This window comes from Rhagoletis pomonella, unplaced genomic scaffold (assembly GCF_013731165.1).
Source record: "Rhagoletis pomonella isolate Grant_MI unplaced genomic scaffold, Rhpom_1.0 Rhpom_scaffold_00002, whole genome shotgun sequence".
NCBI classification, from domain to species: domain Eukaryota; kingdom Metazoa; phylum Arthropoda; class Insecta; order Diptera; family Tephritidae; genus Rhagoletis; species Rhagoletis pomonella.
In genome coordinates, this window is record NW_023458556.1 from 49095025 (window position 1) to 49111337 (window position 16313).

Consider the following 16313-nt stretch of genomic DNA (forward strand, 5'->3'; position numbering starts at 1 on the left):
ATACGGAGTAGATATTGTTCAAAAGGACCACAACCCATCAAACTCTTCACAATGGCGACCCGTTGAAAATTATCGAAAGAAAATAGTTAAAAACGAAAGGAGACAATCTAATGTTAGTAGCATTTCGAAAATAATTGGCAGAGAGCAGCAGGTACCGTCACAAAAACAGGTGTCCATAGCTTAATGAGAGGGCTCAAATGTAAATGTTGCCATTTTGTTTATAATGAAGATAATTGAAAAAAGGTTTTTGCTTAATATAGTAAGCTGAATAAAGAAGATGACAAAACAGAAACCTTTTTTCTTAGGTTGTGTAATATGTTGTTATAATGATTTTCGGCTGACCAAAATTTTTCATGTCCATTCTTTATGTTACACTTTTTGAAATTGTCATCTTGCATCAATAGTGAGTGAATCAAAATATCTCCAAAGAAGGAATTTTTCGTACAACTTTACCAAAATTATACATTTATATACTACGATAGTTGTTTAAAAATAAAAATGAATCATCCAAACTACTATTAATTGCTAACTCGTTTAGTGCATTGTTAACTAATTAATTACCGACCTGCATTAATTCACACAATAGGCTGTCAAGCAAGCCGTTTACAGGCGACAGAAAACGACAGTGCACTTACATACATACATACATTCCTATAAACACATGTTCACATGTAAAACAAGAGTGTGAATGTGAACAAGCCAACAACAAAAAACCAACCAAAAACAAAAAATAGCAAGGCAGGGTCAAAAAACAAAAAACTTGCTCAAGAAGATCAATACCACATTAATAACAATATCTATTAATCCATGTTTGTCTTGGAATTCATGCCGCTTGGTTCACTCAATTAAATGAACTCAATTTTTGTTGGTGCGCGGCTACAATAAAATGTCACACTTTTAACATTAGACCAAATGCCAATAAAGGCAATAATGAAGACAATAGCATTAAGATGGTTTGTTAGGCCTATCGAATTGGTTTCAATGTAAAATATATATTATGCAGACCAACACAACGGCACAAAACCAAAGCAAATCTACATATTTGAAATGTGATGCACAAAAAATTGAAGATGCTCAATTTATGCAGCAGCCACTTGAAAGGCAAGAGCGACCCCCACATTGTATATAAACTATGTAGATCATTAGGCCTATATCCAGTAAACCAATTCAATTCGATACTAAAACATCAGCGCGGTGTGTCGGGACAAACTAAGCGCGAAACGTCTAAGGAAAATTAAAAGAAACGCAAACGAAAAATATCAGCGCAAAAGGTGCTGAAGTGATTGTGAAGTTATTAAAATTAAAAAATATATATATTTTTATTAAAACGAAAATGCGTGTCCTGATCGTGATCGTCGCTATCTGTGCTATCGGCATCTATGCCGCTCCTCAACATGGATATGACTACGCCAGCAGCAGCAACAGTGTATTATCAGCACGCGCTGGCAGCAACGGTATCCTTCCAGTTGGCGGTGGTGGTGGTGGTGGTGTTGTTGCCAACGGTCAAGGCAATGCTCTAAACCATGGCAGCGGGCGCGGTGGTGACAAATATTTGCCACCCGAATCCGACCAGCAAGCACCACTCATCAATAAACAATTCTACACAATCTCCGCACCAGAAGATAACACACCGAAAGCAAAACATTTAGTTTTGGGCAAACCGCAAAAGAACTACCGTGTTATCTTCATCAAGGCACCACAACCCGATGACGTTAAGTATTCGGCTGAATTTGCACCACAAGAAGAGAAAACTGTTATCTATGTGCTGCACAAGAAGGGCGAGGATGTCGATGCGGCCAACATTGCCACACCAGCGCCAACCGTGCCGAGCAAACCAGAGGTGTTCTTCATCAAATACAAGACACCTGAGGAGGCACAACAAGCCCAGAAAGAAATTCAGGGTGAGTATTTAGAAGATTCTCAACCAAAGAGTGACTGACGATTAGGTCACAATACATAGAATTGAAAGCATTACAAAGGGGCTCGTATGCATGCTAATAATTTCTTTATAATTTTCAACTTTCAGACCAATACGACCAACTGGGCGGAAACAATCAATTCGGCGAGGATACGGCACCTATTACCTCCGTCGTTGGCGCTTTGGACAGCCTCAATCCTGATGGCAGCTATAATTATCGTCAAGTGAACAGCAACAGCGGCAGCTCTAATTTGTCTGAGGCTCAGCAGCCCAGCTCACAACAGCAGCTTAGCACACAATATTTGCCATCTTTCCTAAAGCTTTAAATTTGAGATTTGACACGAATTTACGACCTGAATACCTATTTAGTTTTAGTAAGTAGACTTTTTCAATTGTTAACTGTTATCTGTGACAAACATATTCGATTCATGCATACATTTATTATTGTTATTCGCTGTATAAATTGTTGTTATTCAATAAAGTGAGATTAAAATTAACAAATCGTGATTTGATGTTCTCGGGAAAGACCCAGCAGAATTTGCATACTTTTTTTTTTGGTATTTTCTTATTAGTTTGGCATTCTTTTTACGTGGGATTCTTTCCGCTTGATACTAAAATAAGCTGCACCGTTTCGTGAATTCCTTTAGCGCAAAATGTATGAATATTGTTGCTGTTTATACAAAGTTTAGTATCAGCTATTAAGCTAATATTGGAAATACCCAGAATGAACAGCTTGTTATCATCCCTTAAATGTAAATGGTTCCATAAAATATTTAGTAGTTAAATATTTGGTATTTATTTACAGTTTTTATCTCGGCAAATCATTTTTTATAATGGAAATAATTTGTTTAACCATTTCGATATTCCGCCCACCAGGCATGGAATCTCGGGATACTAAGTAGTCATACACATCTCTGATCTGATCACATCTTTTGTACTTATTGGGCCACCCTGATAGGTACAAGTTATTTTTAAGCAAAAAACAAAACCGACTTCAATTCTCATATAAAAATTTAAGATTATCCAATGATCGGATTTCCTTTAAAAAAAAAAATAATTATAGAAACCGGTTAACGTTCTCCAAAGTTATGCGGTAACATACATACATAAAAAAAAATAAGTGGCACAATTGAAAATATGGCATTTTTGAAATAATGCGCTTAAAATGTACACAGAGCTTTTATTCGCCTTACAGCAAAAGTTGGAGCAAATTTTTGTTATAATTTGTTGAAAAACTCAAGGTAAATTCTCTCTTGCCCATATGATTAGCAGAAAATTTGAATATTATAAATTTTTGGATAATGGGCGTGGCGCTGCCCACTTATGACCACAAATGTGTATCTCGGTAACCGATTTACCAATTTCCACCAAACTCGGTGCACTTAAAAACCTTGATACGGAAAAGCAATTTGTTGAAAATTATTTAAATCGCACTAAAATTACACCCGCTTCCCATATAACGGTAAATTTCAGAAATACGAAAACTCCGATATTTCAAAAGTTGAGGACGCTAATTTACTTCAAGTTAATAGTTACAACAATTTCCTAACAATAAATAAACCTCCTAAGATAAATAATATAGACTTTTAGGAATTGGGCGTAGCACCGTCCTCTTTATAACTACAAAGATGTACCTCTACTTATCATGCAAAGGTAGTTCAGAGAAAGTTGAAACGACGATATTTGATACCTGCGTCGGGTAAGTACAACTACAAAATCTGAGCAAGGCATAGATACCGAAACGTACTTTCTACGTCAAAAATTGTAACCAAAATGTATTCGACAGGGCAGTTGTAGCCCTCCCTATCAGGAAAATTTTTAGAAGACATGTTGATCCCATAAGAATCTATGTATTATGTTTACAAATTATCAGCAAAATGTAAGTGTGATTCATAAAACGTCGCAAAGTGGCATTTTTGGCGAAATGGCAAAACTCCGGATTGCAAATGTAAAATTAAAAACACAAAAATGCCGCGCGTTAGAGAAAATAAAAGTTTTTACAATTATATTTGGAAGCAGCCTTAACTGATATAATTTTTCTTAAAGTGTTTGAAGACAAAAAAAAAATTTTTTTCGCGACTTTGACTTTGCAATGATTTCCAGCTCAAATACTATGGCAATGTCGCAATTTTGTCGCAAGAAAGTTTCCATAAAAAAGTAATCAGCTGTGTCGCAAGGCGACAAATGCGACATTGGCAACAACTTTACGACATTTCATGAATCCCACTATAATATTTGTCTGAACATTTGTTTGTTTGCTCAAAACGCTTCATTACCATATTAGGAGTAGTTTATAAATAAGCATCAAAGAATACGCTATTTAATTTATCACATAAGACCGTTAAATTCAATTTTACGCTAATTTAAGCGGAAAAGTATTTGGGGCGATTTTTGGAAAAGATTAATTTTTGTTTGGCGGCAAAGAAACGACGCTATAAGACATAAGGAAGGCGACAAACCAATGACTAAGCCGTGCCGCGCCATGCCATGCCCATAAAAGAGCGTATGAGTTGCGCTCAATACAGGTAGCGAGCTAAGAAGATTATGGGCTGGTTTCTCCAACTCAACATAACTTAGTTAAGCCATTTTTTGGACTTAAGTCAAAACTTAAACTACTTTCTGATCAGCTTATTCTTAACTAAGTCCAAAATATTGGCTAAACTAAGTTAAGTTGAGTTGGAGAAACCAGCCCTATGAGTAATTTGCCTTGCGAAAACAATAGACGAGATGCGCTAAAATGCAGTTGGCGCTAAAAAATATGCAATCAAATTCATAGGTAAGATTATGCAAAATGGATATTATATACAAGCGACAGAAAAAAGCGTGAAACCATTCAACTGTTTCACAAAAAAATCACTCAAAACTAAACTGATAGCATTTGAAGTCAAATAAGGAGCGTTAAAGAATAGCAACTCGCTCAAGTAGGCGCCGCTGCGGTGCGGTGTGCTTTTTGGTACGATATACATATGTTGTTGTTGTTGTTGCTTCTAAGACAAATTAAATACGAAATCAGAGCAATGCGTTTTACGCTCAACTTTTACCGCGAATTTGTCAACCGAACCGAACAACGTACGCCGGCGATCGATGCCAATGCCTTTGATCACTCCGCACGATGCGCGAAAATTTGCATTGATTTTGCGAATTTGTAGTGCGAAAAAGCGTAACAATTCGCATATAAAATGATAATGCAATTCAGACAGGTCAAACAGTGCAACCGTAACCCTCTTAAGAGGATCAACGCAGTGAACGAACAGAGTACAAAAGTGTAGTGTCTGTGTTTGTGTGAAAGAAACAAAAAGTCACCTTAGTTTTGTTCGGTAATTTTTTTTCCACAAAGGACTACTTCAGTTTTTACGCAATAACAATGCGCTCCTTCGCTTTACTCGCTTGTTTGGCGACCATTGCAGCCGTCAGCGCCGCACCACAATTAAGATATGACTATGGAGCACAACCAGCGGCCAGCAATTTTGTGTCCTCAGCACGGGGTGGTGAGAAATATTTGCCACCGGCCACCACAATACAACCGCCCAGCGTACACAAACAATTCTACACGATTTCGGCGCCGGCGGATGATAATGAAAATTCTAAGCCAAAACATTTGGTCATCGGGCGCCCACAGAAGAACTATCGTGTGGTCTTCATAAAGGCGCCAGGCTCTGATAACTCTAATCTCAAATTGTCAGCTGAATTTGCTCCACAGGAAGAAAAGACTGTCATTTATGTGCTCAGCAAGAAGGATGATGAGCTGACAGCCAATGACTTTGCCACACCAGCGCCAACAGCGCCCAGCAAACCCGAAGTATTCTTCATTAAATACAAGACACCCGAAGAAGCGGCAGCAGCGCAGAGGGAAATTCAAGGTGAGTATAACCTTTTTTTTTTTGAGAACGATTGAGGTGAAAAGATTGCATGAAAAAAATATGAATACTTTAACGAAATGTTTGCCTTACAGACCAATACGACCAACTGGGCGGCACTAAGGAGATATCCGATGAAGGCACCGCTCCAGTGGCTTCAGTTATTGGCTCCTTGGACGGTATTGCTCCCGATGGCAGCTACAACTACGCAGCCATTCAACCACCACCAGCGGAACTCGGCAGCGCATCATCGCCTCTTAGCCAATATTTGCCCGCTTTAGCTCGTCTGTAAAGGGCGGCGCGGCGCGCGCTTCGGAAACTCGTAAAAATGTTTTATTGTTATCTGTTGATGTTAAGTTGGGTGGCGCAGCACATGACTGCTTGACGTTAAGAACTCGTTGATTAATTCTTAGTTCGTTGTTTTCTGGTTTAAAATTATTTTCTTTTGATTTTATTTTATACGCGACATTTGATTTGAATCAATAAAATTATATTGTTTTAGACAAGAAATGTTGAACCATTTTATTTTTAGAATTTTCATTCTTCGGAGTTAATACAAATATTAAGAAAAAATATATTTAAATATCTTAAGAAGAAAAAAAAAGTTAATCAAAAAACATAAAAAAAAACAAAAATCAAACAATAAAAAAATAAAATTTGTAGCAAAACCCATGTACGCGAATAAGTTAACAAAATCTTAAAAATACTAAATATTGGTGTAGGTAAAATTGATAAAAACGAGAACCCTCCGCTTAACCCAAGCTAAATGGAAAATTTTCAAAAAATTGCAGCCAATTTCAAACAGAAATAACTCTTCAAATTGTATTTGTACACTAGCAAATGCCTGGCTTGCTTCGCGACGCCTGATAAGAACTTTTGCGTTGAATAATACAAAAACATTATTAGCTTAGGTTGGAAGGACTGAAAAGCAGAACCTTCCTTACTCATAGGCCAATAATAATGGCGCTGAGATAACATATGGTATATGAACTAATCTCGGAACGGGGTCATTGATGTTCCTACCGTGTTCTTTTTAATTCGTCACACTTCTTCTTGATATGCCGATGACCCGTTGATGTGTCTAGGACATCTGTGGGGCTTAAACAATTTTGCGCTTCTTTGTATTCATACTTTAAGGATGGGGCTCTATTAAGTCACTTAAAAAGTACATTTGTAGAGGGGTATCTAATTATCAAAAGGCTTTTTAATTAAAAGGGAAGGTCTGCGGGAATAAATAGGACTTCTTACAGAAACACATCTTCTCCTTTGCCACATCCAGTAATAATTCTTGCTGCAATTATATTGGTAATCATTTTCTTCGCTAAAAATCGTATTTCCATGGATCAAGGTACCTAAGGAAGAATGAAATGAATTATAATTTATAATTAAATAATCTCTGAAAGTAGACGGCATGCGTGGTGGGAGGTGCTGCGACTTTTTACAAACTCCCATCTCTGTTTAGTTTACAACAGGTCATTTCGTTTAGCTGTATGTTGTAATGGGTCGAATGTTATGGTTCTCTGAACGTATTACATCTATTGGAGGTGCCACGCTCCTGTCAAACTCCCACTCTCTCAGATTTCACGGCATGTGCAGCGGCCCCTGACCTAAACTCACTTACGTTTAGCCCGCTATAAGCGCCTACTTTAGTTATGTCCTTACACTAAATTTGGAAGTTATGTGACTTATCGTTCCCAAGTTATTGCTGATTTAAAATTTCACCCCTATGGGATGCACCACGCCCCTTATACAAACTCATTCATATATACCTTACTAAAAGCGCCTACCATGGGTATATTTTCATACCAAATTTCAAATGCATGTAACTTATGGTTGCAAAGTTATGGCTAATTACAAATTTCACACCCAAAGGATGTGCCACGCCCCTTTTACAAAAGTGTATCGACAATACAATAGGTATCTACGCTAGATATGTATGTATGCCAACTCACCTAATTTCAAAGTTATGCGACTTACGGTTTCGAAGTTATAGCACTCAGGTCGCTCTATATACACCAGTTAAAGCCCCATGAAAATCCATTCGGTAGTTCCGGAGATTAGTGAGTTTAAACAAATAAACAAATAGACAAACAATTCAAAGTTTTATTATAGTATAGGTAGTTCCACTTTTCATTGAGCATCTAAGTCTATCCACAATCATTTCATTTCTTATCTTTACTTTTATTTCCGTTTACTTATGTATATCTTTTATTGCGCGACAGAAAGCATTAGAACGTAATATATTTCATCGAGTTGGATTCGAAGTTAAATAAATATTTATACACTTCGATTTGCAATGCAAATTCAAACTATTCTGTTTACTAATTTACGAGCGTTAAGCGACCATTCGACGGAGCAAAAATCATTTCCCATTCTTAAAGCTATAAATATGAAAACGACCACCGTAAACTGCTGTCTGAATTTTTTTTTTTTAATTCTTATTTTCGCAATAACAATGTCAAGGTTTCGAATAAAATATTCGATATATTTATTTCGCAAATTTGTTGTTCTAGTGTGAAATGTTTTAAGCTAACAATACGTCACTTCCAATTGCTGATTAAGAGCGCGAACCCATGAACGTGCACGTTGCGTAGCGTAGAAGTACGTAAAAATATATAAAGTGTGCTGTTGATAGAAAGAGGGAGAAGCAACGTCTACATCACGGCCATAAGATATATCGTGTCAGCTGACACGTTCTCCGTTTTTACGTCCGTGGGTAACTGCGCTTTAAGACAAGAGGAAAGAAGTAATGACAATTTCTTATTTATTTTACATTCGTACGAAGATAGGTTAGGTTAGATTGAAACGGTGTGCGAAGAACTCAACAAGCAAGTAGAAAAAGGTATCGGTTTTATACCCATCAGATATTAATCTTTTAAACCTCTTCTTCTTCTTCTTCTTCTTCTTCTTCTTCTTCTTCTTCTTCATCTTCTTCTCCTTCTTCTTGTTCTTCTTCTTCGTCCTCTTCAGCCTCTTCGTCTTCTTCTTATTCTTTTTGTTTGGTGCTGTAACTGAAGCACGCCATTCGTTTCACTTTTGTGCCAACTCACGCCTATTGGAAATGCAGGGAAGGCAAAGTCCTTTTCCACCTGGTCTTTTCAACGCAGAGGAGGTCTTTCTTGTCCTCTGTTACCAGCATCGCGACCCGCTTTCGCACAATCTTTCCCTCGAAAACTCCAGATCTTTTCATTGCCCGTGCAATTGCCTAGTCATTCCAAAGTAGCAGTTGTTGGCAAAAGTGATTCTGATTAGAGGAGGGAGCAGGTCACCGAGTTTCCATGACCACAACGATCTATTGTAACAAACCTCCATTCGACTACAGGTCTTGCTCCACATATTGCAAGAAATCTCGCGAGGTCCTTTGGCTGAATGCGCTTTAGGTCGTGTGCGTCTAGGTACTGTGGTCCTTCGTTGCATAACCTGCACTCAGAGTTAACAGGTCCTATGTTTGACAAGTGTTTCATTACCCTACAGTGGCCATCAAGTAAACCTGTTACAATTCTTCCTTCATCCCTATTGAGGCGAAGGAGTTCTTCGGTTCTCCTTGTTGATATATCCGGAGTTAAGGACTTGACCTGCCTTGCTACCTTGCGTATTTGTCCAGTAATGTTTCGCTTTGTTCTTCATTCAGATCATGTGGTTTTGCCTAATGGAGTTCCATGGCAGGCCAGTAATGGATCCTGGGCCTATGAATCCCTGTGCAGCCCCTTTTTTGGCGAGAATATCTGCCAGTTAATTGCCAATGGCTCTACTATGTCCCGGTGATCATGTGAGGTATACGCGGTTCCTGGAGGCAATAATTAATACAAGCTGAAAATAGTCCCACTGCAGATTTGCGCTTAATGCGAGGAGTGTCGGTCTGCTGTCCCAGTGTATGTAGATGTGTTTGATGGTAAACTCCTGCTCCGACGACGTCATCAGTCTTGGAGTTGTCAGTATACCAGGTATTCCGGGGTTTAGATCGTTCGTTGTCCCAGCTGTTCCTTTCGGTGAAAAACACCTTGAAGGCTTGTGCGAAGTTAAATCTCGGAGAGCAAAGGTCCACAAAGCTGATGCGAGCCCATCTTCTAGTTCTATAACCCTATCCCTTCTTCTATCCTTCCCTTTTTAAGGAATCAAATTTTTTACTGAAATAATCGACCAAATGAGGATTTCTGGATAGTCTATAAATGGCACACTTTAAGCTTTTGCTTGGAATTGCTTATTCAGCAAGCTTAGTTTGATAACCAAGCATATTTTGTTTTATTTAAATGTATAAATCTAAGTTCTCAAGAAAACAGTCAAGAAAAAAATTGCGCTATTTCGTTGTGTGAATCGTAGTGTCCATGGAATTTCCTCACCAAATAATGGAGCATATGTTTCTGTTGAAAACATAGGTTACCTTATGTTCTTTGTGCACAAAAAAATTTTAGACAGCCGTAGTAGAAAGCGTAGCAAACTTCTTAAGAACATCGCACTGCTTAGGAAAATTTGGCCAAATACATTTTTCTTGAGCTTTTCTTGAACTTTTTTATGTGAAGTTTTGACAGATTTTGACATCTGCTTACGACGCTTAAAACTTCAATCCTATTCCGGATATTTTCCACCAGAATTGAAAAATGTTTTTCTCTCTCTACGTAAGTATCGATAATTTGGAACAAAAAATTATACTTACGCCTGCTATGTAAATATATCTAACTAGTATTATTAAGGAAGATTACTTTGTTCCAAACTGATAACCATAAGAGCCGCTTCATAAGTTCCAGTCGCCCATCTTTTAATTTGTGATGTTATTTTAAATAATTTACCTATTCGAGTATTGAGCTTACGAGTCTGCCAAGCTGCAGACATTTTCACCCAGTTGCTATCTCTATTCAAAGGAAAATTACATAAGACTTCAAGATTTTGCAAAAGCTTGAAATTTTTCCTTTCAGCAATATTGTGAAAAATTGTGGTAACACAGTTACGATATCAGCTTACAAATTTAAATAGTCATGTGCAGCAAGCGTGTAAATACGACTAATTGGCTTACAGACAAAAAAAAAACATTGGCAGTTGGACTTAGTACCTAAGTAGTTATGAATTCTTAATTAATTCATCAAAACGGTGTTGTGAAGCAGAAAAATTAGGAGTTTTTTTTTATTTAGCTGCTCTGCTGAGTTGTGTCTTTAAGTGCAGGGTGAGGGACAATCGCTCGTAATTGACAAGCGAAAAAGAGATCTCAAAAGCATACGCACTGACATTGAACTAATTAAATTGGCCAAAATACGGTGTATATGTATGTTTGTAGTATACGCGATGGTCTGTGAGGGCGGATGTCATTATGACCGACAACATTTAAATGCACAAATTAAAATTTCGAATTTTCTCAGGCGCAAAAATAGTGCTGACGCGGCTGAACACAGATCGCCCGCTGCTGGTAAACTTATTTACATATAAAAATATATAAATACTACATTTACATACAAGCATACACTTTAACGACTACTTTTGCATGCAACATTTACCTAAAAATTTTCCCAAAACTCACCATTTGATTTTCATTTAAAACGGTATTCGCCTATAAATTGCTGGAGTCTTTCCAATTTAAACAGCAGTTTAAGACATTAATCAGACTTAAAAACAACTTGCATTGAGTTGCAATAGTTGGCACGTGATTTTAAACAAAAATAAGCGCAAGTTTTAAATATATATATTTTTTTTTTTCAAAAATGCGCTTTCTTTTCTTGTACACCTGTGCGCTGCTCGCTTTGTCCACTAACGCCGCGCCTAATTTCGGTTACTACTATGAACGCAATATCAACACCAATACTAACTCAAATAGCAATAACAACAGCTTTCGCGCAAAGGATAATAACAATGAGAATTTCTTTAATCCTGCGCCTAACAGCAATGCACTACTTCTACCGCAACATCACCAAACACTGCGTCAACAATTACAGTCGCAGCAGCAGCAGCAGCAGCAACAGCATAAAGCATCACAACAATCGTACAGCGGTGATAAATACCTACCGCCCTCCCAACCCGCCGTCGAACCTATAATTACAAAGCAATTCTTCTTAGTATCCGCACCAGAAGAGTCGGAGGAGCAAACACGCACCAAGCATATTGTCATTGGACGTCCACAAAAAAACTATCGCGTTGTGTTTATTAAGGCGCCTTCGCCAGAAAATGCCAATCTCAAATTGACTGCCGAATATGCGCCACAAGAGGAGAAAACAGTTATTTATGTGCTGAGTAAGAAGGCTAATGAGTTGAATATTGATGAAATTAGTACACCAGCGCCAACACAACCCACCAAACCGGAGATATTTTTCATTAAGTACAAAACACCAGAGGAAGCAGCAGCTGCACAAAAGGAAATTCAAGGTAAGTAACGATTGAAAAACCGCGAAATTTAAGTTGGAAATTTTCGACAAATGCAAAATGTAATGCTGGATTTCCACTTGGCATTAAATGGCAAAAAATGTAATGAAAAATTGTCATTACGTTACAAAAAATGTCATGAAATCCATTCCCACATGGCATTTTTTAATTGCCTCCAATTTTTTGTCATTTCAATGCCCAGTGGAAATTCGACATAAGTCAAATGTTTGGGATAGTTTACTAACCCTAAAGAAGAGCTCCGTAATTTTCGACGAAAATTTTACCGTTTTTTTTTTTTGTCAGCAAGCACTGGAATGATCGTCTCAAAAATTCCAACCTGGCCCTGTAATCAGTGTTGCCATTCAGATTTTTTTTTTGCCACAAAATCCTACCAGAAAAAAATGTGTACACACTCAGAAAAAAATTTGTGCAAAAAGCAAGTCCGACAGTGATTAATATTTTTTCGTTCTTCAAATTATAAATTCATGTGGTTTTAAAGACTTTAAACATGGACCGAGAACAAAAGGTATTATCGAAACCAGATGTCATTCTCGTAGTTTTGTTACCACGAACGCTTAAAAATCATAACCGAAATGAGAAGAAAACTTTCCGTAGATTTTCCACAAGAGAGAACGTGAGAACAAAACTGGTGAGAACATTCTCAGCTGGAATTGTATAACAAAACACTGGGGAACGTTCTAAAGCGAACCAACTGCGTGCTATTCTTTTGGGACCATTTTAAGGCGAACAAAATGGGAATACAAGTATAAGGAACTTTCTCTCGAAGAATAATTTGGAAACTAAAGTCTCAGAACTGATCTGACAGCGAACGAAACGAGAAAAAATCTTCTTTAATGTATGCTCACATCCATAGTCTTTTTCTCGTTTAGTATAGTTCTTCTCTTTCGCACGACAGTCGGGTATACGTAACCGTAACCGAAACGACCCAGATTTATATCTGGCCAAGGACTGTCACTCCAGCAACACTCCACAAAAACTCTTTGGGGAGTCTGTATGCTGCTACAACAACAACAAGAAAAAATTGTCGCCTGAACTGTTCGCGAAGAATGGAAGCGAGAACAAAATTGTTCTCTTAGCGCTGCCTTAGTTTGAAATGCTTGAATATTAAAATAAGACTCGCACTTTTCTTGCACAGAAAATGAATACTTTTTTCCATAAATGGACAGTTCTGATAAACGACAGTTATTTGGAGAATGAAATAAAATTGAACCAACTACTATTCCTACTGAAGACGAGGAGATCGAAAAGTTCTACTTACGCTATCACGCCCAGACGGTTCAAGGAGTGTGAACCCAAGTGCTTGAGGCGCTTCGGGTGTAGACACTGACGCAGAAAGTGGTCAATTAACTGTTTCTCATCCTCTCAGGGTAGCTTCTGCGGGGAGTATTTGTTGGTATTCGACACCATTGAAGCGTTTGGAATATCAGAGCCATATCTGGCCATCTCATCAGCCGATTCATTCCCTTCAATATTACTATGTCCGGGAACCCAGCATAGAGTGACGTTGATGTAGCTCAGTGACGCCAACGTGGTGTGACATTTCCATACAATTATCGATTTCACGATTTTAGAATCTAGTGCCTTCAGTGCTTCTTAACTATCGGCAAAGATAGTGGATTTATTTCCTCTTTGCGACCGTATCATGTTAAGCTCTTCCCGGGATGTGCTACTCACTACTCTCGATATGTCAAAGCATGCGAGTCTTTGCACTTTTGCTGCTACTACCTTTGTCTAGAGCTCTCCACCATACTAAAAGACCCGTATACAGTACATGTGATAGTACACCCCCTTGTATCGTGCGCCTGGTAGTTTTCCTTCTGACAGATCCTGCGTCTGTGGTCGCGTCCATGCCACCATATGGCGCTGAATTCCATACTCAGAGAGTGTCTTGCATACCGCCTCCGTTCAAAATAGAGGACTGCATAAATTTATTCAAAACGGCTTATGAATTATTCATACATATACAAAACGAATGAATGATTTTGGCTTCAATTTTTTTTTAATTTGAGTGAATACCTGTTTTGATATATGTGTCGAAACAACAATATTCAAACAAAGTAAAAATAAATTGAATTGAAATAAATTATAATTTTTTGTATGAATGTAGGTATGTATGTATGAATTGCTGCGCTCCTTTAACAATACGAAAAAACTTTTTTGTAGAAAAAGACTATAACCGAAATAAGTTTGAAAGATTTGAATGCTTTTCATTCATTCATTCACATTCTTCCATTTGAAGGTAGAGAATTTAAAAGCTTATTCTCATTTCGTAATTTACGGCTCAGGTGTAATTTATAAGCAAATCATGCTGAAATCAAGTAATTTCGCTTTGTAAAGAAATGGGATAATTTATCATAAATCAAGAACCAAATAAAAAAAAAAAAAGATTTTTCATTTATTTTAGCCCCCACTGTTGAGTAAATTTGAAAAAAATACCTAAAGGTTTGGTACCATTTGTGTTTTGAAATCAAGTACAAACCACTCGTACCTGCTATAGAAATTATGAAAGGAAATGTAAACGTACTTAGTTTATGTGAAGTAATTTGATCGAAACAAAGTAATTTATGTTGTAATGTGAATATAGTTTAAAACAAAATGTATATTCAAAACATGAAAAATTCCAAACGCTGAGTGTTTTGTATCTGATAATATTTAAATCTACTGTACTCTGTCTGGCTAGAAGTTTGAATGAATTCATGCAGCCCTCTAGTTCAAACATTATTGCAGGCTCCTTCAATATCCAAAAAGGCAGCAAGCGTGTTTGTCTGTGACCATTGCCTAATATGCCGATCGATTAGTCTCTCCAGTGCTTTTAGTATGAATGATGAAAGACTTATCGGTCTGAACTTTATATACATATATGTAACCTAATATAACCTTCACCTCCCACCATGCTGCCAGTAATATACACTTTCTTAGCATCTTGCAAAAATGCTTGTCAAATGGTACACCAGACTCTCACATGAGAGTATTGTAGCATAGCGGGAGGTCGCAAATTAGTTAAGCAACGTTTGAATCAGAGCTTTTAGAAAACTTTTGAGTTTGCAGTTCTGTAGCTCACGAAAGCAAGTAATCTTCCTTTTCTCGATTAGATCGACGCCCGTCGCTTAGTAGTTAAAAGTGATTAAAATTCTGTTGAAAATCGCCTATCTTGTCATTGTTTTGTATATAATTTCATTAGTTTCTTAGCTGTTGCAATTTTGCATTTAGGGTCGAGCTAAATTTTCTAACTTTTCTATAAAATTTGTTATTAATGTAAACTTTCGCTTTCCCTTTTTCAGAGCAATATGACAATCTTGGCGGCACATCAGAGTTCTCCGACGAAGGAGTTGCACCCAGTAAATCCGTTGTGGGCTCCCTCGACGGTTTAGCAGCGAGTGGCGGCTATGATTATCGCAAAGTGCAGAACGGCGGCGATTCACCGATTAAAACTTTTCTACAACCAGCGCGATTTTATTTCTAAGCAAACCGGCATTTTGTTAGATGAATTATTTGAGTATAAATAAGTTGTCTCTTCAGCATTTTAGTAAAGCTTTCAGAAAAATATACACCAATGCTTAGTCAAAGCTTTCAAACAAAAGACTTAAGCTGCAAACTTGATGGACATAACACTATTTGTGTATTTTCATACAAATCTATGAATGCGCTGACAAATATATGTACTTTTGTTTATTTTTTTCCTGCTAAAAAACACTCGCAAAACGTATGTATGCTTTCAACCAATAAACAATTGATCGATCACATTATCAACAGCGTTTTATCGCATGCATGGCATGACATGGTTAAACATGTTTGGACATCGCATGTTCTATGTAAACAACGAATGCATTATTCATTTATAAGACTAAATTTCACTTTCAAATATTGCATTCCCCTCCCCTCCAAACACTTCTAGCTGCTTAGATAATGCACGTGAAATTAATTTGCAAAGAAACTAAAACAAGTTGGCCCTGTCCACACTTGTTATTAATATGGAAATTAGAAAATCATCTGCTTGATTTCGAATTGATTAATAGCTCCTTGGTAACGTGCACTTTTTCCAGATATATAACTTCTTCGATCGCATAGATTACTTTTGCGACAGCTGCTTAAGCGCGAAACCTCGCCACCGAATCCCAATAAATTTTAAAGCTTTGATTGGCTGTCCGACTGCTGTGACCTAGCTGACTTAT

General features: G+C 37.4%; 3 protein-coding genes across 3 annotated transcripts; all 3 read left to right on the forward strand.

Annotated features, from left to right (window-relative positions):
* The first annotated feature begins 1333 nt into the window (after nt 1–1333).
* LOC118733756 lies at nt 1334–2419 on the forward strand. The gene is made up of 2 exons (XM_036463293.1): nt 1334–1901; nt 2027–2419. Exons 1-2 carry the CDS (start codon nt 1334–1336, stop codon nt 2242–2244), a joined length of 786 nt encoding a protein of 261 aa, XP_036319186.1. The 3' UTR covers nt 2245–2419.
* Nucleotides 2420–5139: 2720 nt separating this feature from the next.
* Nucleotides 5140–6067, forward strand: LOC118733757. Its single transcript, XM_036463294.1, has 2 exons — nt 5140–5778; nt 5871–6067. The coding sequence occupies exons 1-2, from the start codon at nt 5283–5285 to the stop codon at nt 6065–6067; spliced, it is 693 nt and encodes a 230-aa protein (XP_036319187.1). The 5' UTR covers nt 5140–5282.
* Nucleotides 6068–11465: 5398 nt separating this feature from the next.
* On the forward strand, nt 11466–16007 carry LOC118753576 (putative mediator of RNA polymerase II transcription subunit 15). Its single transcript, XM_036488462.1, has 2 exons — nt 11466–12123; nt 15423–16007. Exons 1-2 carry the CDS (start codon nt 11466–11468, stop codon nt 15602–15604), a joined length of 840 nt encoding a protein of 279 aa, XP_036344355.1. The 3' UTR covers nt 15605–16007.
* Nucleotides 16008–16313: the final 306 nt, after the last annotated feature.

What these genes read in the sequence shown, in the direction of transcription:
- LOC118733756 (XM_036463293.1), top strand. Translation starts at nt 1,334, where the DNA reads ATGCGTGTCCTGATCGTGATCGTCGCTATCTGTGCTATCGGCATCTAT. An exon ending in AGCCCAGAAAGAAATTCAGG is followed by an intron (nt 1,902 to 2,026) that starts GTGAGTATTTAG and finishes TTCAACTTTCAG; the next exon opens with ACCAATACGACCAACTGGGC.
- LOC118753576 (XM_036488462.1), top strand. Translation starts at nt 11,466, where the DNA reads ATGCGCTTTCTTTTCTTGTACACCTGTGCGCTGCTCGCTTTGTCCACT. An exon ending in TGCACAAAAGGAAATTCAAG is followed by an intron (nt 12,124 to 15,422) that starts GTAAGTAACGAT and finishes TCCCTTTTTCAG; the next exon opens with AGCAATATGACAATCTTGGC.
- LOC118733757 (XM_036463294.1), top strand. Translation starts at nt 5,283, where the DNA reads ATGCGCTCCTTCGCTTTACTCGCTTGTTTGGCGACCATTGCAGCCGTC. An exon ending in AGCGCAGAGGGAAATTCAAG is followed by an intron (nt 5,779 to 5,870) that starts GTGAGTATAACC and finishes TTTGCCTTACAG; the next exon opens with ACCAATACGACCAACTGGGC.